This window comes from Propithecus coquereli, unplaced genomic scaffold (assembly GCF_000956105.1).
Source record: "Propithecus coquereli isolate 6110/MARCELLA unplaced genomic scaffold, Pcoq_1.0 Scaffold11, whole genome shotgun sequence".
Taxonomy (NCBI): domain Eukaryota; kingdom Metazoa; phylum Chordata; class Mammalia; order Primates; family Indriidae; genus Propithecus; species Propithecus coquereli.
The window spans coordinates 11,149,285-11,175,073 of NW_012134969.1; the positions used below are offsets into that span (position 1 = coordinate 11,149,285).

At 41.3% G+C, this 25,789-nt stretch overlaps 2 protein-coding genes across 9 annotated transcripts in view; one reads left to right on the forward strand and one right to left on the reverse strand.

The window, feature by feature from the left end:
• RCBTB1 (regulator of chromosome condensation (RCC1) and BTB (POZ) domain containing protein 1) overlaps window positions 1-4,081 on the forward strand; it is a 47,883-nt gene extending 43,802 nt beyond the window's left edge. For all 6 annotated transcript variants that reach the window (XM_012648991.1, XM_012649009.1, XM_012648982.1 and 3 more), the window contains one exon: window positions 3,633-4,081. In XM_012648991.1, coding sequence (XP_012504445.1) covers window positions 3,633-3,773 — 141 coding nt within the window. In that variant the 3' untranslated portion in view covers window positions 3,774-4,081. The remainder of the gene's footprint in view (window positions 1-3,632) is intronic.
• A 4,364-nt stretch (window positions 4,082-8,445) lies between these two features.
• The window catches only part of PHF11 (PHD finger protein 11), a 36,400-nt gene continuing 19,056 nt past the window's right edge, over window positions 8,446-25,789 (reverse strand). For 2 of the 3 annotated variants that reach the window (XM_012649287.1, XM_012649304.1), the window contains exons 3-10: window positions 25,145-25,252; window positions 18,542-18,675; window positions 16,148-16,218; window positions 14,182-14,249; window positions 13,316-13,382; window positions 12,505-12,636; window positions 11,384-11,455; window positions 8,446-9,353 (exon numbers count right to left, since the gene is read on the reverse strand). In XM_012649287.1, the coding sequence (XP_012504741.1) occupies window positions 9,199-9,353; window positions 11,384-11,455; window positions 12,505-12,636; window positions 13,316-13,382; window positions 14,182-14,249; window positions 16,148-16,218; window positions 18,542-18,675; window positions 25,145-25,252 (807 nt within the window). In that variant the 3' untranslated portion in view covers window positions 8,446-9,198. The remainder of the gene's footprint in view (window positions 9,354-11,383; window positions 11,456-12,504; window positions 12,637-13,315; window positions 13,383-14,181; window positions 14,250-16,147; window positions 16,219-18,541; window positions 18,676-25,144; window positions 25,253-25,789) is intronic. The other variant, XM_012649295.1, reaches the window with a different exon arrangement.

Consider the following 25,789-nt stretch of genomic DNA (forward strand, 5'->3'; position numbering starts at 1 on the left):
TCTTGTTTTTGGTGGGAAGCAGTAAATATGAGCGTAGGAATCTAATAGTAAAGTTGGTTTGGGATATGAGTATTGGAAAGCTTGGTGCTAAGGCTGGATGACCAGCATGTTTTTCTTCTTTCAGAGGGCCAAATTAAAAGTGTTCCGTGAGCAGTAGGTTGTAAAATGTTTTTTGTGTGGTAAAAGGAACTTTGTTTTTCCCCATATGGTCGGATGTTTAAATGCATTCTGAAAAACAGAACCAAAAACCACTTTGATCTGGAATATTTTGTACTTGATATACTATAAACTTAATTATAGACTTAATGGTTTTGGAGTTCTGTTTTATAATTTCCTTAACAACATGTTTAGACGGAGTTAGGTGTGGGTTGTGATCTTTTGCCATCTGGATGTCTGTCAAGTTGGCTTGTGATGTGGAGGTACCTGTCTCATCCTGGCCAAGTCGTCTTTCCAAGAAGTGTTAGCTTTGGAATTTTAGGACTGGATAAGAAGGCTGTTCAAGGCTGCATTAGCATTTTTTAAATGAAGATGACTATCAACTGTTTGTGTTTTGTTACTAAAGAAAATCTGTGGAAAGGAAAAACAACTTATTTTCAGAGTATGTATAGTGACTGGAATAGTTTAAATGTTTAAAGATTTAGAACGAATCTATAAATTACTTCAGAATAGCAATTTTTAATTTTTATCTTCTTTGCTAATAACAATAAAGGTGGTATTTTATCTCATTTGCCTCACTCAGGACCACCATAATAATTTCACCACAGAATGTCATAAACATAGAGTTTAGTTTCTGATGCAGAGAAGACTGTATTAGACTCTATGATTTTACACCCTCTCCACTTCCCTATTCCAGGGGCTGTAAGAAGACTCTTTCATTCTATCATGAACTTTTTTCATCTACTGGTCAAATGATCCTTCTTGTCCTTCTTGGAATTGTTTTGTTTAAAACCCAGCAATCGTGTTACAGTTGACTTTTAGTTGGCCAAGAGTTGCATTGTCTTGTCTAGGTATCTGAAGATCATTTGCAGAATGAGATGAACAGCTCATGTAGGCTTTTGTGATATTGAAGAGGGATCTCACCAGAAGGGTGTTTATTAATTCACCTATCAAAGGCAAACTGACTCAGGGCCTTGCTTGCTAAGTGGTTATGCTTGACGATGCCATTCTCTGGTTCATGTAAAAGAACTTACAAATTCGAATTTTTCTCTCCAGGTGCATGAAGTGCTTCCTTTTACATAGATCCACCTTAACCACGGTTCAATTAGTTATTTAAACAACCCAGATTTAGATTGTTTTCGGTATTCTCTAGTTTTGACTTTCAGTGTTTGAAACTGTTGAACATTTATTGAATACTGAGATATCTCACTAATTCAAACTAATTGGAGGAAAAGGGAAGGCAGTTTGATAGAACTAGTTTCATAAATGTATGAAGTGATTGTAATTAGCATCATCTGTATACCTGTACTGTATAAAAAAGTTCTTAAAGTTTATATTAAAGGTAATTTCTGCATAGTTAGCTGAATAAACTCACTTTTTCATATACCCCCAAAAGATCTTGAATTCCAAATTACTGGATACCAAAGTGATAAGGTTTTACAATCCAGAATTTAGTGTATTCTTTTCCTGTGAATTTGAAATTATATAATTAAAATTTAATATTTAAGTATCCTTACACATTACATGGTTTGAAGAACTTTCTTTTTTTTTGAGACAGAGTCTCACTGTGTTGCCCAGGCTAGAGTGCCGTGGCGTCATCCTAGCTCACAGCAACCTCAAATTCCTGGGCTCAAGCAATCTTTCTGTCTCAGCCTCCCGAGTAGCTGGGACTACAGGCATGCGCCACCATGCCCGGCTGATTTTTTCTATATATTTTTAGTTGTCCGATTAATTTCTTTCTATTTTAGTAGAGACGGGGTCTCGCTCTTGCTTAGGCTGGTTTCGAACTCCTGAGCTCAAACAATCCGCCCGCCTCGGCCTCCCAGAGTGCTAGGATTACAGGCGTGAGCCACCACGCCCGGCCTGAAGAACTTTCTGTGCTTATGACTGGCTACTTCCTAAGTTGTGTGTAAATAGTTTTCCATTTTTGATAACTAAATAAGATTAAAATGTGACTTTTATGTTCCTGTGGAATATAATTTAGTCCTAAGAGCTATTTATTAATCATTGGGTTATAATACCTGGAGTAGTGCTTTTTCTTGAATAATAACCTGAGAGGGAATGCTTATATAGTTCAGCATTTTAATTTATGATAACACACAGAGCATTCATTCAGCTGGACATTTAGCCCGCAGAGAATCTCTGATTAAAAGACATGGATCCAGAGATTGTGCTAACATTTTAAATGCATTTTGAATTATCTAGAAAACAAAACTCTGGCAGCAGCTGGCTGATACACATTAGGTGTGATTTTATCTCTTCACGGTTACATGACTGTGTGGGTGTCCTGAGTTTAGTCTAGAGCATCTTTCCGCCAGGGGAAGGACCCTTAGAACAAGGAAATCATTATTTGCTCCGAGAAAGCAGAACAGGGGACTTTCTATATGTTTATGTGGGCCCTTCCCCACTCTGTCTAAAATTCCCATCTCGTGGTGGCAGGAAATGTAAAGTTTTAATGTTTCTGTTTAAATGTCATTGAGTTTCTGGTTTGATAGAACCTTAAGTGTTGACTTTCAGTGTAGAATTATCAGCTGGCCAAGTTATAAAAACCAAGCTAATTATGATAAGAGCTTTTAGGGTGATTTGCTTTTATATATTTAGTCTTTGTGTATATTCCAGGTACCAAATTGATTTCACAAATATATTAAATATGTTCCAACATTTGAAGGAACAGACAATATTAGAGTTTTGCCGGAGATGAAAGAGGATGTATTACCATAGGCAGAAATTGATTTTTAAATTGTTCTGGTTGACCACTTGTGTATGTTACTTTCTTCTGAATGTTAGTAGCTGGCAACTTCCATTTATCTGGCGAAAAATCCAATCTGTGTAAATATACTTCTCTGGGGTTGACTATGTGAGAAATTAGTGTGGTGGAAGTTGTAGTATATTATTCTATGTGGCTTTAAGGACAAAGTCATTTTTATTAGGAGAGCATGAAAATGAATTTAAGGTTTGGGGGATTTTCTTTTTAATGTGTCACTTTAAGTTGACCACATCTCTTCACCACTTTTCTATTTTTTAAAGTCTTCTCTTTCTTAAACTAACCCGCTTCTTAATTCTTTTCTCCGATTTCTTGAATATGACAAAACACATTATATGAACTAAAGTGGCATTGTGCCTTTTACAACAATGTCTTTGAGTGTAACTAGACTATGTAATGACCATGCAGGACACTTGTTCATCGTGATCTTGTGTGTGCGTGCATGTGTGTGTGTGTGTGTGTGTGTCTATGTTTTGAAGAGTCACACTTGAGTTAGGGAACCATTGCTTTTACTGTGTTATGAGTAAATAGCATGTGTTTTTCTGACGCCTTCCTGTGATCACTTGTTTGCCTAGTTTCAGGTACCTGGCCTCAAATACCTTTTTTGGGGGAGGGTTACAGATTTGGGATGAGGGTCTTGGAGAGAAAGAAGTCAATCAAAGTTAATTTTAAAAGGCTTGTTTTTGTTTTTATTTTTGTTGTGTGTGTCCAGGATTTAGAAGAATTCTGCTTTAAGTTTTGCATCAATCATTTGACAGAAGTTACACAGACTGCAGCATTTTGGCAAATGGATGGCCCTCTGCTAAAGGAATTCATTGCTAAAGCCAGTAAATGTGGAGCCTTTAAGAACTGAAGCACAAGGGCGCTGGGTCTTGTGTGAGTGCTCTGGGGCACTGTTGTCCAGCTTGTGCTCTACGGGTAATGCGATTCTGCAGGTAAAAAACCATCAGGTTGTTTTTCCCACATCTGAGACACAGTTCTCTGCGTAGGAATATATGAAAGATGAACGGCTTTTCTTGAGCCCATTTTAAATAACTCGTTTCCAGATATGTGTATCTTAAATGTGGCCTTTCTTACATTTGGCCTGGAACGTTGTAAAAGGGAGAGAGTTTAGCTGTTCTTGGTTTTGTTTTAATTTTTTTGATTAGAGGAACTTCTGAACTTGAAAAGTAGCAGTTGGGGACAACTCTCCTGGGTTACATATCAACAACCTTTTGATACTGGGTGTTGTGATAGTTTGTGAATTGCAAGATGAACGTAGAGGCCCCACCCTGAATTAAGGGTGCTGACCTGGGGCTTGTCGAAGTGCTGTGTTAGTTGCTAGGTCAGGATCCTTACTGTGAAGGAATAGTAAAGATTATTTGAGGCTTTTGTTCGTGTGCTTGCGTTATTGATGACTTCTTTTAACTTCAAGGTGTATCAGATATTCAGTTTAACATGAGTTAAACCTATTGAAACAATAATTACATAAAGATACATTTCTAAGTTAGCCAGGATTTCTCTTAAGATTTAAGTGCATAAAGAATAGTAATTTAGAACTATCCATGAAACATTGATAACGAAAGAAACTTCCTTTGGGTAAAAGTGAATGTTACATAAATTAGAATCCCTACTACTTATCCAAATAAAATAGAAATTGAGAACTCAAGTTTAAATTGCCCCCCTTTCTGTAAATGTTAACTCCTAAGAGGAAAATAATGACACGCGGTATACTCTTGCCTTCCTAAATTACGACTGCCAAATCATCATATCTGCTACATATGACTTGAAGAAGTGGTTCTTAAAATCAGCTTTCTTATAGGACTTACTGGAATTTGCTTTATCTACCTTATCTAGGCCAAATACCATCATAAATTTGCTTATTTGAAACTTTACCACCTTTCTTTCACCTTTGATGTTCCTCTGCTTTTAACTGTTAGGTATAGTATTTAGCATAATTTAATCTTGAAAAAGGTTGAAATTATGCTCTTCCTGAAAAGATCCTGTTAAAGGACAGTTAGTTATGAAACGTGACTTTGGCGTGTCAGAGTGGTCAACTCTGAGTTCTATCACGTGTGTCCAGTGAGCTCACTTTAAGAACAAAGCTCTGTTTTGCTCTTTGGTCTGTGAACTCATTTGCATCTGTGTGAGCTCCTTCAGTGAACTTTGTTTCCTGCTTGGATGTCCCTCTTCTGAATGTGGAGCCTGAATAGTTTTCAGAGCCAAACTAACAAAAGGGCGAAGACATGCTGCAGCTACTGTTTTTAGCCATGTTTTTAAACGTGTGTATATTGGAGTGTCGGGGGAGTGAGACCCCAAAGATAGGAATTCATCAGTAGATGAAAGAAATTCAAACCTAGCAGCCCCAGCCCCTTTTCTTGAGCATATCACAAGTGATTGAAGCCCAGTGAATTACTAGGTTAGGATTAGTTCTGAAACATCATGGAATTTTTCTTACTAGTTTGATAAAAGCATATTAATTTTATTATTAGCTATGATGGGTAATGTTGTAACAATCACTGTTCTGTAGGCTCATGATCTGAACAAAATGAGAACTTCAGTATGTTTACTATTGCTCTTTTACTTGAAAAGGAAACTTCTTAAAAAAAGCACAAATTAAAGTAGTAGATCCATATTCATAGATAATACATTCAACAAATATTTACTGAGTTCCTAATACAAGTGAAGAACCACTTCTCACATTAGATTACTGAGTAGCTTGTATGAATATGTATGGTAGTAAAGAGAATACGTCCTTCAAAAAGTACTTGAGTTTTTTTTTTCTTTAATACACCCTGTTATTTTTCTACTTGGTTTTGTTGTTAATCGTAGCAGGAGACGAAACTGTTCTTTGATTGTTTTTTTTTCGTCTGATGTAATAACAGAAGCCAAAGTATTTACATTTCTTAAAATAGCCCTAAATGTACTCTTGAACTTCTTACTGGAACAATGTTTGATATTGTAGTATGTAGGCTGTATTTATGTTATGTTTAAAATGACATGTTAATAAAGTAACCTGTAAAACAGGCTTGTAGAGTTCTTTTTCCCCTTCAAAAATCATTAATATGCAGCTTTTAAAAGGAAGGAAATTCTGACACATGGTTCAACCTTGGGGACATTATGCTAAGTGAAATAAGCTAGTTACAAAAAGGCAAATACTGTGTGAATTCCCCTTGTATGAGGTGTACCTAGAGTACTCAGAAACATAAAGTAGAGTGGTGGTTTCCAGGGGCTGGGGAAAGAGCGGAACAGGGAGCTGTTGTTTGATGGGGACAGTTTCAGTTTTGCAGTACGAAGAGTTCTTTGGGTGGATAGTGGTGATGGTTACACAATAGTGTGAATGTATTTAGTGCCACTAAACTGTACACTTAAAAATGGTTGAGATGGTAAATTTTATGTTATGTATATTATACCACAATTTTTAAAAAAATCAGTAGTGTATTCTTAGCAAGTATCAGGCTAAAAATAGGTGCCACTATGAACATGTCAACTGCTTGATTTTCAACTGTACACAAACACATATCACAGAAATCCTTGAATTTTATTCCTGCTGAAAGATAGTACAGTTAAACTGTCACTGCAGAAAAATGTATCTGAATCCTTTGGGGGTGCTTGTAAATGAAGGGAGAGACAGTCCCTATCCTCAAGTAACATATAAATTATTAGGAGATAGGGGAGATAAGTTTAGGAATTAACAAAATAAGATATTTATAAACAGCTTTTCAAAATAGTCAGTGAGAGAAAAGCAAATAGGGTTAACATGACAAGCAGTTGGTTTGAAGATTATGCTTGTGCAGTGTAGGGGGAAACACAAAGTGTCTTCCTAGCTCATCTCCAAAACAATGGGCACAAGCAAGGGCTTAGAGATGGGGGCTGATGAGCCTTCCAGAACTTACCATAAGCAAGTTTGCTTGGTTAGAATGGAGAAAATAAGCCAGGAAATGTTGGCAAGGGGAGTATGTGTGAGAGAGAACATTTATTTCCCACATTGTGCCAGGCATTGCACTCTGTGCTTCAAATACATTTTCGTATTTAGTGTCTATATTTTGTCCCATCAGGTAGACAGAATTATTCCCAGATAGATTAAAGAATTTGATTCAAGTTCTTCAGTAGAGGGATAGCTGAAGGGCAGACCCGTCTGTTCTAGCACTTAGCCAACATTTGCCTCCCTTATGACCCCAAACACATGTGCTCCCTTGTACCAAGTTACCTGCTGCAAATGACAGATTCAATTTGACAGTAAAGTGGGGAGATTTTTTTAATGACAATCATGACGTCAAGACAATTAGATGAGCTTTGCTGTAAGACGTGTTATATCGGGATAGGAGCTGAAGCTGCAGTGATCACTTAGACTAGGGAAACCGCCCCTACGAATTAATAAAGGGGTGCAAAGCGAGAACTGTGGTGAGGGCCTAGCTAAAAACAAGGCACAGACCCAGCTAAAATGATAATTAGCCACTGTCCCCATCTGCTATGCTGGAGTCACATATCTGGTGGTCATAAACATTCTTAGCTTTCTCTATAAGATTACCCTTTCGAAACCTAGGGGTAGTTTCTGAGATACCTTCCAGGTCCCGCATTCCAGTGGATCGGCTGACCCACACAGGCCAGTGGCCCATACCAAGGAGCTGACTCAACTGGTCTTGTGACTCCCACCCAAGAACCTGCATTCCAGCAGATTGGCTGACCCACCCAGGTGCCCATACCAAGGAACCGATGGTTCCACCCGAACTCAACCAGTTAGCAAACTTGATTGCCTGATCCTTTGCCCACCAAACTATCCTTAAAAACCCTGTCTCCAAAATGCCTGGGGAGGCGGATTTGAGAAACTCCTCCTGTCTCCCCGTTTGGCACTATGTGGAATTAAACTCTCTCTGCTGTAACCCCTGCTGTCTTGGTGTATTGGCTTCCTCTTGGGCAGCAGGCAAATGAACCTGGCTGGACAGTAACACTAGGGGGAATCTTTATCCAGAGGTCTCGATGGAGTCTTGGCCTCTGTAGTTTTTGAAGTGTCCCAGATGATTCTGATGGGCAGCCAAATTTGAAAACCACTGCTTTAGATTTTGTCCTTCACGTAATAAGGACTTGGGCCAGGACTGCCATTACAGCAGGAATGGAATGTTCCTTTTCATCTATGTCATATTCTTCCGTCAACAAATAATTTTGAGTGCTAGTGACAGGCCAGGCACCATGCTGGGACTCAGTTCCAACCCATTTTGAAATGTAGCATTACTGCAAATGAGAGGACCATGGTGAAAAATGAGAATTGTGAGTGTGAAGTTTTCAGGGGTCAGGCATGCTGGTGTGGGCATAAAAATCTGAACCATATATTGTTCAGTTGAGAAAAATGTAACTATTAATTTATTTTCCTTCTTGGATATTCCGGCTGATGTTCTTATTCAAAGAGTCCAGTTTAAAATTTAGGTGTTTGTTTTGAAGGTGACAAATGCCCATGTGATAACTGAGGCTGAAAAGACATTTTTAAAAAATATTTTTTTATTTTTTTGCTTAAACTGAGCGGTAAGAAAAAAAGAAATTTTGTAAAAAGTAGACTTTGTGACATGAAGACCGGTCAATTTGTTACAAGTAAAGTAGTACATTCAAATTTATTATATCCAGCATCCATTACGGTCCCATTATGGAACTAGTCTCAGCAGTTAAGAGCATTTTATGCATTTGTCTACAAACATTTAATGAGCATGGTAGGTGTTGGAAATGTGAGAGTGAGCAAAACACAGGAATGGTGAGTTTCTGCCCTCAGAGAGCTTGTACTCTATTAGTGTGATGTAAGATACGGTCACACTGAGAAATGATGTGAAGGAAAAGTCCTCTCAGAGGGAATAAAGGGAGATTTATAGTGAGATCTGCAGGAGGAGCAGGTAGGCAAAGATGAAAGAGGAGTTAAGACTTCACAAGGGATATGCAAAGGCCCTGGGTTAGTAGCACCTGGTATGTTACTGGAATCCACTTAGGTCACCGTGGGGGGAGGGAATGCACCAGCAAGAGGCCACCCACAGGATTTTAAGTGCAGAGGGTGGGAGAGATGGGGGACAGGATCCAATTAACTGAAGCAGAATCTGAGAAACATTTTGGTGGAGAGGGCACGTAAAAGTGAGATGAAGACAGAGGAGGGGCAATAAACACCCCGTTGGCAAGAAGAGGTAAGAGCTGGTGGGAATTGCAGTTCAGGCCCAGGGTGAGGTAAGAGGCCTAGTCCTGAAGAAGTGGTTTTTCATAGATCTCTGGTTATGAGCCTGATGGCCATTTTTCCTGACATCTGGTTTAGGAAATGGTAATCCTTAAGAAGACAGGGACGATATGGATGTGGAACTTGACCTAAGGTCTCTATTTTCTTGAAAAGAACCCAAGCTTTTTTTTAGGTCCTGAAATAGCTCAATCTCTTCCTTTAGCTTCTGCAGCCTTTCTTGAGATTCACGAATTTTATTCTCTATTGCTAGGAAAAGAAAAAGTGATTTCAGATTATTCAGTAGTTTTGTTAAAAATAATGTACTATTTCTAGCCCCTTTCACATGCAAGTACAGAGTACACAACACTTGTGCTTCAAATGAAAAGAATCTAGAGTCTTGTGAGCAAAATCTGGTTCTTCTATGCCTTTGCTTCCTCTTTTTTCTAATTCAGGATAGAATGCTAGCATTTATGACACATAAAGCTTGTCAGTAAATCTTTAAGGTTTTGGTATACGTTTATAGCAGAACAAGTCCCTTATATATAGCTTTAAGAACTTAAAAACATTGTGCAAAATGTCTGTAATGAATAGCAAAAACCACAAAAACCGGTAACTGTATCACCTTCATGTTACACTATACCCACTTGCTGAGAGATGATAACAGAGAGAATGGGGCTAGAATATCAAGGATAGGGCAAATCTTTCATACAACTGCATCCAATTTTTAATGTCACATAAAAGCTTTTGGTTTTATTTAGAAATAGGAAGACTTTCAGTGTGGAAACTTAGGAATAAGTTACTTTAGTTAGGCCTTATAGATAACGAATAGTGCTCAGAGGCAACATAATTTTTAAAAACCTCAAAATTGAATAGTTTTAAAATACACAGATATATAATCTTTCTTCAGAATAAATGCTGCCTGTAGTTAAGCTCGAAACATTAGTAAGGCTAGATTAATCAAGTCTTTATCAACTAGGGTGTCAAAAGTTAAGCCTTTTAGATTGGTCGTTGTGCATTTGCAAGTAGTGTCTCCTGGAGTCCTGAGCACCCCAAACACTGCATTGTACAGTCCATGCTCCCAGCCAGCCCGTCCAAGTAATGATGTGTGACACGTTCCCAATGTGTAACTTGTACATGAAAGAAAAACACAAAGTCCCCTACAAACTAAAGCTTTTTAGAAAAAGATTTTAAAGGCTGGCTGCTTCTTTAAAAAAAAAAACAAAAAAGCCAGATACTTCCATTAGCAGACATCCTCCAAGAGACGGTTAAAAGAGACACTATTTTTAGTAGATTTTTAAAACTATTTTTTTCTGCTGATTATAAATACAATACAAAATTCAAACAGAAATGTGTATAATATAGAAAGCCAAAATGAGAAAGATAGTATGTTGGTATAGGGATATGAACTAATGTTTTCTCCACAGGGAAAACCTATTGTCTTAATACCACTTGCTGGATAGACGAGTATCTCCATGGCAAGAACAGAGTTAGGGCGCTGTGTGTGGAGCCATTCACCCCAATTTCTGTGGGCCGTGCACAGCCACCCAACGATGTGTGGCAGCCTCGAGAGAGAGGTCAGAACAGACTCATAAACAAGGGGAAATCTGGCCTGTCTTGAAGGCATCTTAATGCTGAAAGGAGGACTCACCCAATAAATGGTTGACATTTTATCAAAGTTAAGTCTCCCTCCCCCAGACTCACACCAGTTTTTCTTCTACAAAAATTTCTTGGCTATTTTTGCTCATTTTTGAACTTTTAGAATCTGTCACAACCCTCCTCCCGCTGGTAAGCGATTAGATTTGACGATTAATATTGGGACCATTGAAATTTTTGCATATCTTACCAAGTGAGAGGGAGGCAAGCTGCAGGATGGTTTATCGCAGCCCCGCCTCCTGCCTGCACCCACACGTGTGCCAAAACACTCTGCAATTTTGGAATCAAGTTTTTGTTTCTTCTTCTAATGAGTTTTTTCTGATTACAAAAGTATTTGTGTATATGTAGAAAATTTGGAAAATACAATATAGCACTAAAAGACAAAAGAAATCACTGTTACCCAGCCACCTGCAAATACCTAGTGCCTCTACCGTGCCGTTGTTCTGTGCGCATGTGCGCATATATACATTGTTTTCTTCTGTGTGTGGTGGGGGTCGTGCTGTTTTTATAATGGGCTTTCATTTAATAAAACAGTGAACATTCTTATAAAGTGATTTTTATCACCTATATACCATGATATTATTTCAGTATCTATGATAAATATTTCTAAACTATGCTGTTTGGTTATTATATAACTCAAATACCTGCTTTAAAATGTGCAAATGTGTCTTCAAACAATCTACAGTCAAAAAGTGAAGTCCCCATTTCTTCATACTCTAGAGGGAGAAAAACATTTTCAGTATTAAGTTTAACTTAAATAATTTGTATAGGCAGAAACTCCTCCGAAAATAACCCCAGACAGGGAAGAGTAAAGAGAGTAGTCATCTACTGTGGCACTTTATTTTTCGACTGCAGCTGCAGCAGCCCAGGGAAATGGCAGATGGCAGAAATAATTCTTAGCATTTCTACTGAATCAGAACTGGGGGGGTGGGAGGAGGCCCAGTTATCTGTTTTCACAAGCCCTCTGGGTGATTCTTGGGCACACTCAAGTTTGAGAAGTGTTTGATCTAGACAAAATAATAAACGAATAAAAGAATGTAATGAATGAGCTTTTGGAAATGTTTACTCTTAATTTTACTTTTGAACTTTGTCCTATAGAAAATAATCCCTTTCAAATAAGCACACATTTTACATTGTTACCTACAATATAGACTATTCAGCTTTTCCTTGTAAAATAACTGTATTTGTACTAAAGTTTTTAAGCTCATGATGTAGGTTATGAGAAGGCTAAGTAGCTACATACCTGCCCATACAAATGGAACTTCAGCTTCACAAAGAGCTCTTTAAGAAGGAAACTTTTTTTAAAAGTTCATATTTAACTAAACATCAGTCAGAACATTAAAATTCCTTCTTCTACACTTTAAGATTATTAAAAAAGGACACTTGGTTTATCAAGGAATAGAATTTGAGTCGAATAAAAACCGTTAACATGACACCATTCTCAGATCTTAATGACACACGTGCAGGACGGTGGGCGCACCCGTGGGACTGGATCCAGCTCTAACCGGCCAACTGTTACGCACTTCGGGAAAACACATCGCAGCTCGGGGCAGCAGCATACTTTGGACAAAATTGCTTGGTTTGAATTACCCACATCCTGTCGATTTATAAAAGACAGTAGATGTGGTACAATTATTTTTATTAAAGAATGAGATGAAGGAAAGGAAAAGAGAAACGGGTCATTTTTTTTTCCCTTGGTTTGGTTTTGTTTCACACCTAGGTCTACGAGAAGTCTATATACTTAGAAATACTGCTATTTCAGTACCTGATTCTGAAGTCCTCTCATCCATGAGTCTGTCTTGAATCAAATGAAGTTTGTCTAATATTTCTTCAAATAAGTCATCAAGAAGTCCTGCTTCCTTACATTTCTTAAGGAAAGGAACTTTCACAGTTGCATCTAAGAATAAGAAAAACACTTCAAGAGGAAATGGTCTGTCTCAGGGCAGCGGATGGTAAATCCCTCCATGCTCACTTCCTCAGGCCTTGCCCCGCAGTGGAGGAGCATAATTAGCAAAATAAAACGGCACCTTTACTTTCTCTATTGGCTGTAACTGCACCGCACCTCATTTTTTGCCAGCCGAAACAATGAATGAAATGTTACAAAAAGTGAAAATAAAAACATCTCTGCTCACAATAACTATATGAATGAAGAGGATTTTTAAAAATTTAGCTTCAAATCTTTGAGATGACAGCCCCTGTCATTTTCCTGTCACCGTCACTATGCGTTGTTAATGATGTCTATTTCCTGAAGGCACAGAAAGCTGCAGTCGCTGGCGTCAGTGTGAGGGGTGGCAGGCACGTGACTGGATTCTGAGCGCAGGCAAGCCTGGCAGCCTCTTTATTAAGAAGTGTATTTTTTCTTAATACTGAAGAAAAGATTCCAACCCAAGCTATTTTGCTATGCTAGGGTTATGACAGAGTGCATAGTTATGATAAAGATTTATACTCCCCTTAGTAACTGTAAGTCTAGAAGAATAAAGATTAAAGGGGGATACCACCTTTGAAAGGCATGGGTTGACATGTTTGTAAGTACTTTATGTAGTACATATTTGGTACACATGTCACTTATAACAAACCTGTGTGTCTGCCGGGCTCTTCCTTCATTTGTCTCATGGATGTATTTGATTTCATTGTTTCAGGTGCCTAGAAGGAGAGAAAATCAAGATTACTTTACATTGATTTTACTATTGGCATTTAATTTTGTGTGAAATGAAAACCAGGCTTTTGCTGTGTATAATTAAATGATATGCCTGTGGTGAGAATCATGCCCCATATTCTTACGTGGATGTAAACATCAGATGTATTTTTGCTTTGTGTAATAAAACATCAGGAGGTGTTTGATGAGCACCTTTTGTATAAACAGGAAGAGGTGAAGGTTGCTGGCTCATATGAATTTAGCTTATATGAGCTGATGTGTAAAAACTGTTTCAAATCCCCAAAATATTTTCATACACTTTACATATAATAATCCAGAAATTGATAGGAGTTGCAAATTAGATCAGGTGTGGACCATGCAGCTGGGACATGCTTGGCTCTGTAAGGATGACTGACTGTACCCTCCGCCCCACTGTAAGACGTTCACCACCCTGTGGGGTCACACGGCTCTCACTAATTTGATGCCAGAGGATGCTTTATGGGAGCTGTGGATATGTCACTTCCTGAAGGTTATGTCCTTGGAACTTCCAGCTGCTCATTAATACTCATCTCATTATGGTTCTATCATCTATAAGTTATCTAAGACTTTCCCGAAGATGGGATTCTTCCCGGAACACCTTCGGGGCAGTCTCAGCTCCATCTGGGCTGAGAACACAAATGAAGATGTGTATTATACAAACGCTGTTCATTCAAATGATTTGGAAAGTACATTTCCGTGGAAATTCAGAATGGTTTAAATAAGAACCATATGAAGAAATTTAAAGCTATAAAAATTAAGTCAAATTACCTGTAAATGAATGTCTGTCGGGAGATATTTCTTCCTTCCTCTTTTTCTTTTCTTTTCTGGAGGCTTACCTAAAAATATAAATCATGTAAAAATTAGAAGCCATAAAGGAAAAGATTACTGTTTAACTACATAAAATACAGAATTCTTTTTTGTTTTTGTTTTTGTTTTTTTTTTTTTGAGACAGGGTCTCACTCTGTTGCTAGGACTAGAGTGCAGTGGCATTATCATAGCTCACTGCAACCTCAAACTCCTGGGCTCAAGTGATGATCCTGCCTCAGTCTCCTGAGTCGCTGGGACTACAGGTGCACACTACCATGCCCGGTTAATTTTTCCATTTTTATAGCTCCAGCATCTTTCTCTTTCTCAGCTTGGTCTTGAACTCTTGACCTCAACTGATCCTCCCGCCTCAGCCTCCCAAAGTGCTAGGATTACAGGCATGAGCCAGCACACCCAGCCAAATATAAAACTCTTATATGCCAAAAATTATTATTACTATAAAGTCAAAAGATAGGGCAAACTTAGACTGAGCATTTGTACCACATATGATAAAGAGTTAATTTTTAAAATATAAAAAGATCTTAAAAGTTAATGCAAAAACGATAAATAATCTAGTAGAAAAATGGGCAAATGGGGAACCCTAAGGAGAGGGTTCATGGAATAGAAAAATGAACAAATTGGGTCATAAGAAAACAACTGGTGAAAAGATATGAGAATGCACTTAATTTGACCCGTAAATAAAGATATGCAACAGAAAACATTTTTCACCTATCAGATTGATAAAGATGAAGATGTTTAATATATATGTTTGCAAGAATGGGGGTAAATGTGTACTGCTGCTGCAGCCTCTTTGGAAGATAACTAGCCAACAGTTTGGTCCAGAGTTTCATTGTTTATATTCTTTGACCCAGCAATTTATAGAAGTTTTCCTAATATGTTACATAAAGACACAAAGATGTATGGAGAACAATGTTAACTATAGCATGAAATGTAATAGAAAAAGGCGGAAATAACCTAAATGTTCATCAAGCAGCGAATAGTCCAATTGTATCACAGCTATACAATGGAATATTATGCAGACTTTAAAAAATGAGGTAGATTCTATTTGTGCTGATGTGGAAGTATCTCTAAGCTGTAGCACGTGACAAAAGCAAAGTATAATAGTAGGTGTGATCATATACACAGAAAATTTTTGGAATCATTCAAAAGAAACAACAGTTTCCTTGCGGGAGACGATTCATTTTAGACAGTGTTATAATCTTTTTTAACCTAATAACGTGATTGTCTTCTTTCCCTGTTAATAAACACTGATTGAAAGCAGTATTTTTCATAGAATTTCCTAATGAGTTAAAAGGATAGTGACTGAAAAATGAGGGTAGAGATGCTATTTAGAGAGTGGTGTTTACCACCATAAAATGCAGTTGGCAGGACACAGAACTAAGTCTTTTCCAAAGAGGTCCTGACTCCAATTCACGGTGAACATTCCAGATTCAGTGAGGCTAAGACACTGCTGTCCCACTCATGAATGAATGTACATCCCATAACTCTAGTTAGCCAAGCCCAATTTGCCTTAATTAGAACCAAAATGCTAACCATACATTCTTAGGAAATTTTCATTCAGGGAATGTGTAGCACTTTATTAATTTTATGTACTAAAAATTCTAATATTCTTCTAGACGAGAAGCAGTCACAAAAGTCAGTGCTTTTTACAGTGTGTTAGTTTGGGCCTGTGAGTGCAATGAAGATGAAAGATACCAGAGAATGGCCTTGAGAGAATAGGTTTCCTTGACAAAGAAGAAAAATCAGTCAATTACATGGTAAACAAAGAAATTGACAGTTTTATAGGCATGTAAAATTTTAACTCAAAAATTTGTATTTTACTTCAATGAGGCTACGAAATCAGACTATTCCTCCTCATACCTAAATGTACCTTTCCTTAAACCCACAGGACTGAATTTTAGAAACTTACCACTCGAAGGGATGCCCAGTGATGAAGCATGTCTTTGGCATAACAATCTGAAAATATGCAATTTCAAAGAACTGTAAAATATTTTTATTTATAGTTTTCCAATTATATCTATTGTGATTTTAAAAGTTACTAACCTATTTTTCATGATGGCTTCACCTTGTTTATTTATTTATTTATTTATGTATTTACAAAGTGCTGTTTAAGCCTGTGTAAAATTAGTGACCCACATCAAGTGCAGATGGATGCTTCTCTGCCCTCTGACCCTCAGGAAGATCATGACGTTCTCTGAAGGAGTGAGTGCTGATTAAATTGTCTTGAGCAATACTAGTTCATATACAGTGGTCAGTGGGATTTTACTATGTAGAGATACCTAAAGATCCAGCATCTTCTAAGGCAGGCAAATTTCCATCTGACTACACAAAATTCTGCTGATTTGCAACAATAAGCACCACAAAATTGCATGCATTAATTTGGGGAAAAGTCGTTCTCAAATCAACAAGTGTCTTCCCCAGGTCTTAGATTTGACCTACAAGGAACCTAGAATTGATCAATGTCCTCCAAGAGAAAAAAGTTAGCATAGCAGGCTATGACGAAGAAGAAATGGAATGAATTTTAAGAAACTACTCAGGTGCCATTTTCTTTCCAGCCTTTCTTCCTCCTCAGCCCCAGCTCCCTTCCCTTCTTTCCCCGTAGTGCCAACTCCCTGGCGCAGACCCCTCCTCCCCTAGCGGAAGGTGTGGTTTCGTCCCACCTCCTCCATGCAGCCTTCCCAGCAACACCCATTCAAAATTATTCTCCTTCCCTTTTGGATTTTGTATCTCTGAGCACTTTCATTTGCCAAGTACTTAAATTTTTGCAAACATATTGCAAGTGCAGAAAATATGAGGATGAACCCCGTGTCCCCACCATTCCCCAGTGTCGACAACTCTCAAGGCCAAGCTCCTTTCATGCAAACCCCCTCCTGCCCTCGCCGTGCCCTGTACTTCTACTAGCATTGACCTTTCTTGTTTTCCCACTAGGAGATAACCTCTCTGAGGTTCAGTCTATATCTTATCCTCCTCCTCCCGTTTTTTTTAGAGACAGGGTCTGGCTCTGCCACCCAGGCTGGAGTGCAGCGATGTGATCATAGCTCCCTGTAAGCTCAAACTCCTGGGCTCAAGTGATCCCCCCGCCTCAGCCTCCCAAGTAGCTGGGACTACAGGTGTGTAACACCAAGCCAGGCTAATTTTTTTTTTTTTGGTGGAGATGGAGTCTCACTATGTTGCCCAGGCTGGTCTCCAACTTCTGGCTTCAAGTGATCCTCCTGTCTCAGCCTCCCAAAGTGCTGGGATTACAGGTGTGAGCCACCACCCTAGGCCTCTCCTTTGTATCTCAAGGTGTCTATGTATGATAGGCACTCAGAATGTTTAAATTCAATTAAAAATGCATAAAAGTTCACCTGTTCCTTGATAAAACAATGATAAAAAAGACTTTTATCGAGTCCCTATTCATTAGTTCTACTAATGTGTGATCAGTATATTTTTTCAAACTCTAACATATAGCAAGAAATTCACTCCTTTTTGTTTGATCTTATGTTTAAGGTCATTGTGAAGGTCAAAATAAAAACAAGCCTTCGGGAAGGTAAATAATAAATTCCAAGACTATAACAACCCATGAGTTTCTTAGCAAGTCAAATATAAAAAGTAGTGCAAAATTAACGTATTTACACATTTCCTTTCTAATGTCTCAAGCAACAAAATACTTAGGAAATTTGCTCAAAATCATATTTTAAACTATTTAGCAAACTTCTTTTAATGGTAGCCTTGCCTATATTATTCTAGAATATATGGCCCCTAGGCCTAAAGATGAATTGGTGGCAAAAAGCAAGGACCTGGGAGCCCTGAAGCTCTGCCACTTACTAGCTATGTGATCAGGGGACAAGTTACTAAGTGTCTCAGGGCCTCAGTTCCCTCATCTGTAAAATGGAGATAATAGTGTCTAACTCACCAGACTGTTGTGAGGATTAAAATAAGTTAACATTTATAAAGCAGGCCAGGCACAGTGGCTCATGCTTGTAATCCTAGCACTCTGGGAGGCTGAGGCAGGAGGATCCCTTGAGCCCAGGAGTTGGAGGCTGCAGTGAGCTATGATGACGCCACTGCACTCTACCCAGGGTGATGAGGTGAGACTCTGTCTCACAAAAACAAAAACAACAAAACCGTGCATTATTTTCTCCCTATGATAGTTAGAGAAGATCTTGTGAAGTCAAGGTTCCCACCGGGGGGGTCCCCCAAACCATGTTCTCATTAGAAAACCATTTACATGAAATTAGTTTCGAAAGCCTCCTTGTCATAATCTAACTATTCTTTAGCCCAGTCCCCCAAAATGTGGTTTTAAAAATGTTTTATTCAATACTTATAAGTTCCTTGAGCTTTATCAGTTTGTAGAACTGCATGGTCCTTCTTGGCACAGAAAAAGTGGTATGACTTGGGGCAAGCCTTTATGTCGCATCCCACGGTGGCTCCTTTGTCACCACAATGTGAGCATTTCTACAGAAAAATAGATTTTACTGAGTAAGCACCTGTTTTCCATAATTTTTGTTAAAATTTAAAAATATCGTTAAGCATTATTTAAGTCAGCAGCCCTGTATTTTTAGCCTGGATGTCGTTAGCAAAATTCTATCCTCAGCTACAAACATTAGGTACAGTTCTTACGTTTGGCCGCTCACTTGGAGATTTCAGCCAAACCTCAGCTAACTAGAATGCCTGGCACGGATCTGATTAATGATCTGATTAAAAGCAGAGAATGCTTTTTGTTTCAAAAACAATCTCTTTCTTTCTTTTAAAAAGAGATTTCTAAAAAGCAGAGCTGACACACTTACCCACCTCTAGACAAGCGGACTGTTGGGGACACTGAGGCTGGGGCATGGAGCAGCTGCTGGCTAGGCCACTAAGAGCTGTGTGACCTCGAGCCAGTCACTCCTCCTTGCTCAGACTGATTCCTCCCTAGGGCGACAGCACCTTTTCTTACAGAGTTATCTGAGCTAAAATAAGGGAAACCTCTTTGGAATCTATGTGGTAGGGCAAAAACCAAAAAAAAAAAAAAAAAAATCCTCTTGAGTAACAACATTTTTTTCTTAGTTCAACTTATTTGATCCCTTGCTTTTATCTATCTATCCAGTCTTTTGGTATTTTACAGAGGAAAGTGGTCTGGGGATGGTTGGGCAGAGAGTGTGCGCCCACTGCAGCCTCCCTGGTTAAGGGGAACACAGCCAGGACTGAGGCTGTGACCGTCATACTCTGGCCGAGTGATCCGGAGGCACAATGGAGTCACCTTGCCAACAGGAGATGCTCATATGATGTCCCAGTAGCAGCACAAGCAAGCATATAAGTAGTTAAAGAAAATTCAAACATAGGGGACAAATAAGATTATGACAAAGGTACAATTTCACATCAGTGCATACAAGAATGGCCATTTAATTTTGGCGGTGGGGCGGCAGCTGGCTGTGCATCTAGGAAAAAAAATAAAGTTAGATCCCCACCTCACAGTATGCTCCCATATAAATTCTACGTGGATTAAATCTCGAACTACATGAAGCAAAACAACAACAACAAAAAAAAACTCTTCAAAAAAAATTAGGAAATGCAGGAGAAAGAGACATGGTATTGGGGTGAGGAAGGCTGTCTGAGGAAGACAGGAAATCTAGAAGCCACAAGGAAAAAGACTGACAGATCTGACTATATAAAAATTTTAAACTTCCATTTGTATAGTGACAGATACCATTTAAAAAATATGAAAAGACAAGGAAAAGACTGAAAGAAAACGTTAGCAGCCTGTTAAAATGTTCAGATTCTGATAACTCACAGAAAAATAGCAACAGGCAAATCACAGAAAAAGAAATACAAGTGGCCGATAAACATTCATTCATGTAAAGACTGTATAAGAATGTGGCATTTGTTCAGTGTGTGGTAGCTGGGATGTGGCAGGCCCAGTCCTAGGATGAGGAAAACAGAAGTGGACAAAGCAGAGAAGGTACCTGCCTGCGTGATGTGCACGTGCTAGCGGAGAGAATGTACTGTGGTCAAAGCACATTTTAAAGCATCTCACGAAGTGATGTATGCATTGTATAGAATTAAAAATAAAGGCCGGGCGCGGTGGCTCATGCCTGTAATCCTAGCACTCTGGGAGGCCGAGGCGGGAGGATTGCTTGAGGTCAGGAGTTTGAGACCAGCCTGAGCAAGAGCGAGACCCCGTCTCTACTAAAACAGAAAGAAATTAATCGGACAACTAAAAATATATAGAAAAAATTAGCCAGGCATGGTGGCGCATGCCTGTAGTCCCAGCTATTCGGGAGGCTGAGGCAGAAGGATTGCTTGAACCCCAGGAGTTTGAGGTTGCTGTGAGCTAGGCTGACGCCACGGCACTCTAGCCCGGGCAACAGAGTGAGACTCTGTCTCAAAAAAATAAATAAATAAATAAAGCCAAGTTACAGTGTCATTGCGTCCCTACCTCAGACTGGGTGGTCAGTAAAGTGTCACATCTAAAGAGGTGACACAGAAGCCGAGATCTGAATAATGATGTGAGGGCTTCTAGCGTGTGAAAACGCAGGGGAAAGACATCCTAGGCTGAAGGCCTTAAGAGCCGTGGCCAGCTGACTGGAAGGACCAGAGGGACAGCCAGTGTTGCTGGCACAGCAAAGTGGGCAAGGGGGAGCATCAGGAAAGATCGAAGGAGTAATAAAGGGCTGGCTCACGTAGGGCTTAGAGCCAGGGTAAGGAGTTGGGGTTGGATCTTGGGGCAAGGGGAACATAACCTGACTAATGCTTTTAAGAGATCATTCCGGCTGCCAGGCTGCCGGGTGGAGAAGGGGCTGCGGTAGAGACGGCAGGAGAGCAGCAGGTTGAGTGTCAGTTCTCTTCAGCAACCGCTGAGAGAGGGAGGTTGGTGCCTTCACTGTGCTGGCGTAGTGGCACTGAAGGAAGTGGGTGGATGGATGCAAGATGCGTCTAGCAGGTAACACTGATGGGCTGGGAATTTGACAAGGAAGAGATAATCCTTAGGCTTTGGGCAAATGGATAATAATGGTGCCATTTATTGGAATGAAGGATGAGCAGGTTTGGCTGGAGTATGTGTGTGTATGTGAGTGTGAGTGTGTGTGTGTGCACACGCGTGTGCGTGTGTGCATGCATGTACATGTGTGCACAGGGGGTGGAATTGTGTTCTTTTTTGGCCAGTGATGCTATCAGATATCCAGGTGCATGGATCAGGTTGGTAGTCTGGGGGATTCTAGGGAGGGGACAGGGCTGGAGATAGATAGATTTGAGAGTCCTTGGCATGTGTATGGTTTTAAGCCATGGGAACTGGGTGAGCCACCTAGGAAGGATATTCAGATCCAGGAAGGAGCCCAGCACAGAGCCTTGGGGGACTCCAAATTTTAGAAATTGAGCAGAGGAGAAAACAGCCCAAGTACTTGGAAAGAAATGGCCAGAAAGGTAGGGGACACTGGGAGTGTGTCAAGGAAGCCAAAAGAAGAAAGTGCTTCAAGGTGCAAGGAATGGACAGCTGTATGATGGGTACTACTGAAGAGTTAAATAAGGACAGAGAAGTGACATTGTATTTGACCAGTTTCTTTTTTTTTTTGAGACAGAGTCTCACTCTTTTTGCCCGGGCTAGAGTGAGTGCCGTGGCGTCATCCTAGCTCACAGCAACCTCACACTCCTGGGCTCAAGCGATCCCCCTGCCTCAGCCTCCCCAGTAGCTGGGACTACAGGCATGTGCCACCATGCCCGGCTAATTTTTTCTGCATATTTTTAGTTGTCCAATTAATTTCTTTCTATTTTTAGTAGAGACGGGGTCTCGCTCTTGCTCAGGCTTGTTTTGAACTCCTGAGCTCAAACAATCCGCCCACCTCGGCCTCCCAGAGAGCTAGGATTACAGGCGTGAGCCACTGCGCCCGGCCTGTATTTCACCAGTTTCTTGTGTATAAGGGAGGATTTCTTTTTTAAGATGACAGGACCAGTGGATCACGTTTATACGCTGAGGGGAACACTCCAGTAGAAAGGGAGACACTGATGTGAAGGGGTGGAGGGAAATGCAAGGGCCTCGTCCTTCAGGGGAGGCCTCCACAGCCCACGTGGAGGGTTGACAGGAGGGAGGTCAGAGATTCAGGGGACAGAGCTGGATGGGCAGTAGCTTGGGTGAGGGCAGTTCCTGTCTAATGGCTTCCGTCTTCTCAGTGACAATCAGGCAAAGTCAACTTGGGGTTGGGACAGGTTCTAAAGAGAGATAAGAGGATGTGAAATAATAAACGTGGAGGGTGGAGGTGAAGCCAACGTACAAGGGAAGTGCTGAAGGCCCTTCTGAGGTTGTGGCCACGAATCTAAGATGGGGCAGCACATCTGTGGGTTTTTCCCGATTGTGCAACTGCTCGAGGGCCAGTGCTGCTGGCCCCATGCCCACTGCAGAGGGGCGGGTTCAACCCAGGCCAGGCTGGCCGGGTGTGGGGGGATGGGGCGTGTGGGTGGGGGGAGGGGCGGCCAGGGGCTTTGCAGTGGGGGGCAGCGGCCGCGTGGTGGGGCCCCTGGGCACCGGGATCGCTGACGAACTGCTGGAGCTGGGACCACGGGAGCTGCCTGAAGAGAAATAATGTCCAGCCTCTTAAGCGACCAGCGAAATGCAAGGTAAAACTTTTCTATCAGCCTTACAGAAATGAACCAGAGTAGCGGTACTCGTTTTTGTCAAGGGCTGGGAAAAGCGCGCTTTCATCCACCATGCCCGCGAGTATAAACTGGTGCAAGCTTTCCTGGGGGACGGTTCAAAAATGTTAAAGGGAATTCTCTTAGACTCCGCGATTCCATTTCTACGGTAATACTCAAACAAGGACACAAGGATATATGTACAAAGGTGTTACGCAGCATTACTTGTGAGTGAAACCGGGAGGCGACTCATCATGTGAGGAGGGCAGGGTTGCGTGAATTCTGGAGCCCCCTGCGGAAGCTCGGGCGTCCGGCGAGGGCATCAGGTGTAATGATTCATTTTATGAATAGAAGAAATGGACAGTCCAGAGTGAAAGGGAACAGTCCAGATGGAATTCTGCAATTAGGCTCTCTCGGGCAGTGGACACAATCCTGCGGGAAGTAAGTCATAAAAACGGAGTGTGGATCCTGCCCGAGGTGTCTGCACTGTCCTAGGAATTGGCAAGACTGGCCACCGCCATCATTAGTGCTGACAGGGCTGCATCCCCAGGACTTGGGTGTGGTAAGATGGGTGAGTGGGGCGCCCTTCTGATTAGAAAGCATCAGACAGACCTCATGGCGTTGTGCGCTCACAGTATTCCCAACGTGCCCCGATCGTTCCGGCCTTCCGCGACTCTGCACCTCCCGTTCCCTCTCCGGAATTCCCCTGCGCCACCTTCCTGTCACCTCCCACCCCCCTAGGAAGGCTTCCTGAGCCCCAGCTTCGGGAGGAGCCTGCGGCCCTGTGCCCCTCTCTGAGCTCATGCCCGGCAGAAGTGAAACCGACTCCCGCGTGGGTGGGCTCGGTGTATCTGCCCACATATTCCCAGGGGTCCTTGTTAGTCAGTGGGGGACTATCACCTCAGGTGACTTTTTCCTCCTCTCTCCTCGGTCCTCCACTGCCACCCCACCCCAGAGTCTTCTCAGCAGGGAAATCTGCATCCCAAAGTCTGCAGAACTCTCAGGGGCACCTGCTTCCTTCTGAATATTATGTCTCCAGCCAGACAACCGCCCTCATTCCTCAGCCTGCTCCTCTTCACATGTGAACGACCACTAGAATCTAATGGAGGTTCCTTAGCTCTGTGTCTCCTCACTCAGATCCACTTAACACAGAGCAACAAAAGCGATCTTTCAGCTGAGGTCTGTCTGATGCTTTCTAATCAGAAGGGCGCCCCACTCACCCATCTTACCACACCCAAGTCCTGGGGATGCTGCCCTGTCAGCACTAATAATGGCGGTGGCCAGTCTTGCCAATTCCTAGGACAGTGCAGACACCTCGGGCAGGATCCACACTCCGTTTTTATGACTTACTTCCCGCAGGATTGTGTCCACTGCCCGAGAGAGCCTAATTGCAGAATTCCATCTGGACTGTTCCCTTTCACTCTGGACTGTCCATTTCTTCTATTCATAAAATGAATCATTACACCTGTTGCAGGAAGTTCACGTAGAGCGGCGTGTGTAACACCTACCGCAGGATGCTGCCACCTTGCAAGGACTAAATGAATGTTTGTCCCTAGTGATTAACCTCACTGTGGTTGTGGTCAGAGCGTGAGGTGCTCACACTTGCTGTCCTGCTTGCTAAGCTGAGAAGGGCCTTTCACAGAGGAAGTTGATTGCAATGGACCCAGCAGGATAGCTCCTCAGCACTCCTTCCTTCCCGGATATCCCCCTGGTGACCCAGGGGGTGCTGACCCAGCTCCAAGGGCAGATCCTGATTAGTTCCGGCCACCCCCCAGCAACAGGTGCAGAAAGAGGGGTGCAACCTGATTAAACTTTCCGAAGGGCTCTGGCTCCATGCGTGGGGGTGACCTTTCTGTTCTGCTGAATGTGAACGAGAAAGCCTGGTGCTCCAGTTTCTGCCTGCAGCCACCCTGTGACCACGAGGGGACCAGTTGATGCTGGGGACAGGAGGGCAGAGAGGGAGAACCTGGGCCCCTGATGACATCATGGAGCCACTGAAGCAAGCAACTTTGAAGGGGATGTTTTCCTTTGGTAAGTGAGAAAATAAGCATCCTCTTTGTTAAAGCCAGTTTGAGCTGGGGTTTTCTCTACTTATAGCCAAAAGCATCCTAACTCTTAACTACTTTACTGATGAAATGTGTGGTAGTTTATTTTAAAATATTAAATGTTCAGTTGAATCTAAGTTTCCAATACGGGTCCTACTTCTTTCGGCTCTCCAAGATGCTTCTCTGCCCCTGGTTTATCAGTGAAATAGATTTTCTTTCGAATGCATCCCCCGGGGGTCTGTTCATTCTGTATGAGTAATAAAATCACTGATACTCACCAGCCTCCTTCCTCTCTGGATTTCTCTCTTTACTGATTCCACATCAAAGCTCCTGTCACGATTCCATGGATCATGATCCTCACATTCCACAAGTGCTGAAGAATACAGCTGCAGATTGGGGAAAAACCCAAAGTATGTGCTAAGTAATACTGAAAGCCACAAGTCAGAAAATCATACCAAAAAGTTCGCACAGGGGTGGAAGATAGATTGAGGGTAGAACAGTGACCACATTATGGGGTAGATGAGCAGACCACAAGCCACGCACTTCTTTGGGAGTGACCCTACTCCTCAGGCATGTTTTATACTCTATAATCCTGGCCCCCAGTGGCTAACTGGACCTGGGTGGGACCCTGATGCCACACTGGGCCAATGTGATTCCCTGTCCTGAAAATGTGGAGTAGGCTCTGAGCAACAGCCAAAGTCACATGGTCAGAGTAAGTCAGTCTGCAAAGAAAGAAAAGGAAAAACAAGGGCCAGAGAGAGGCTATTCTGGGTTCCTGATGGCTTTCCAGCTCCTGTTTCCTAGACCCACCTGCATGCCTGCCTTTAGGAGCCATGAAACGCCCCCACAACCTTATTCCAAACCTCCTTTTATATCCAGGCCTACCCAAGTTTCTATGTGCTACTTGAAACCAAGAGAATCCA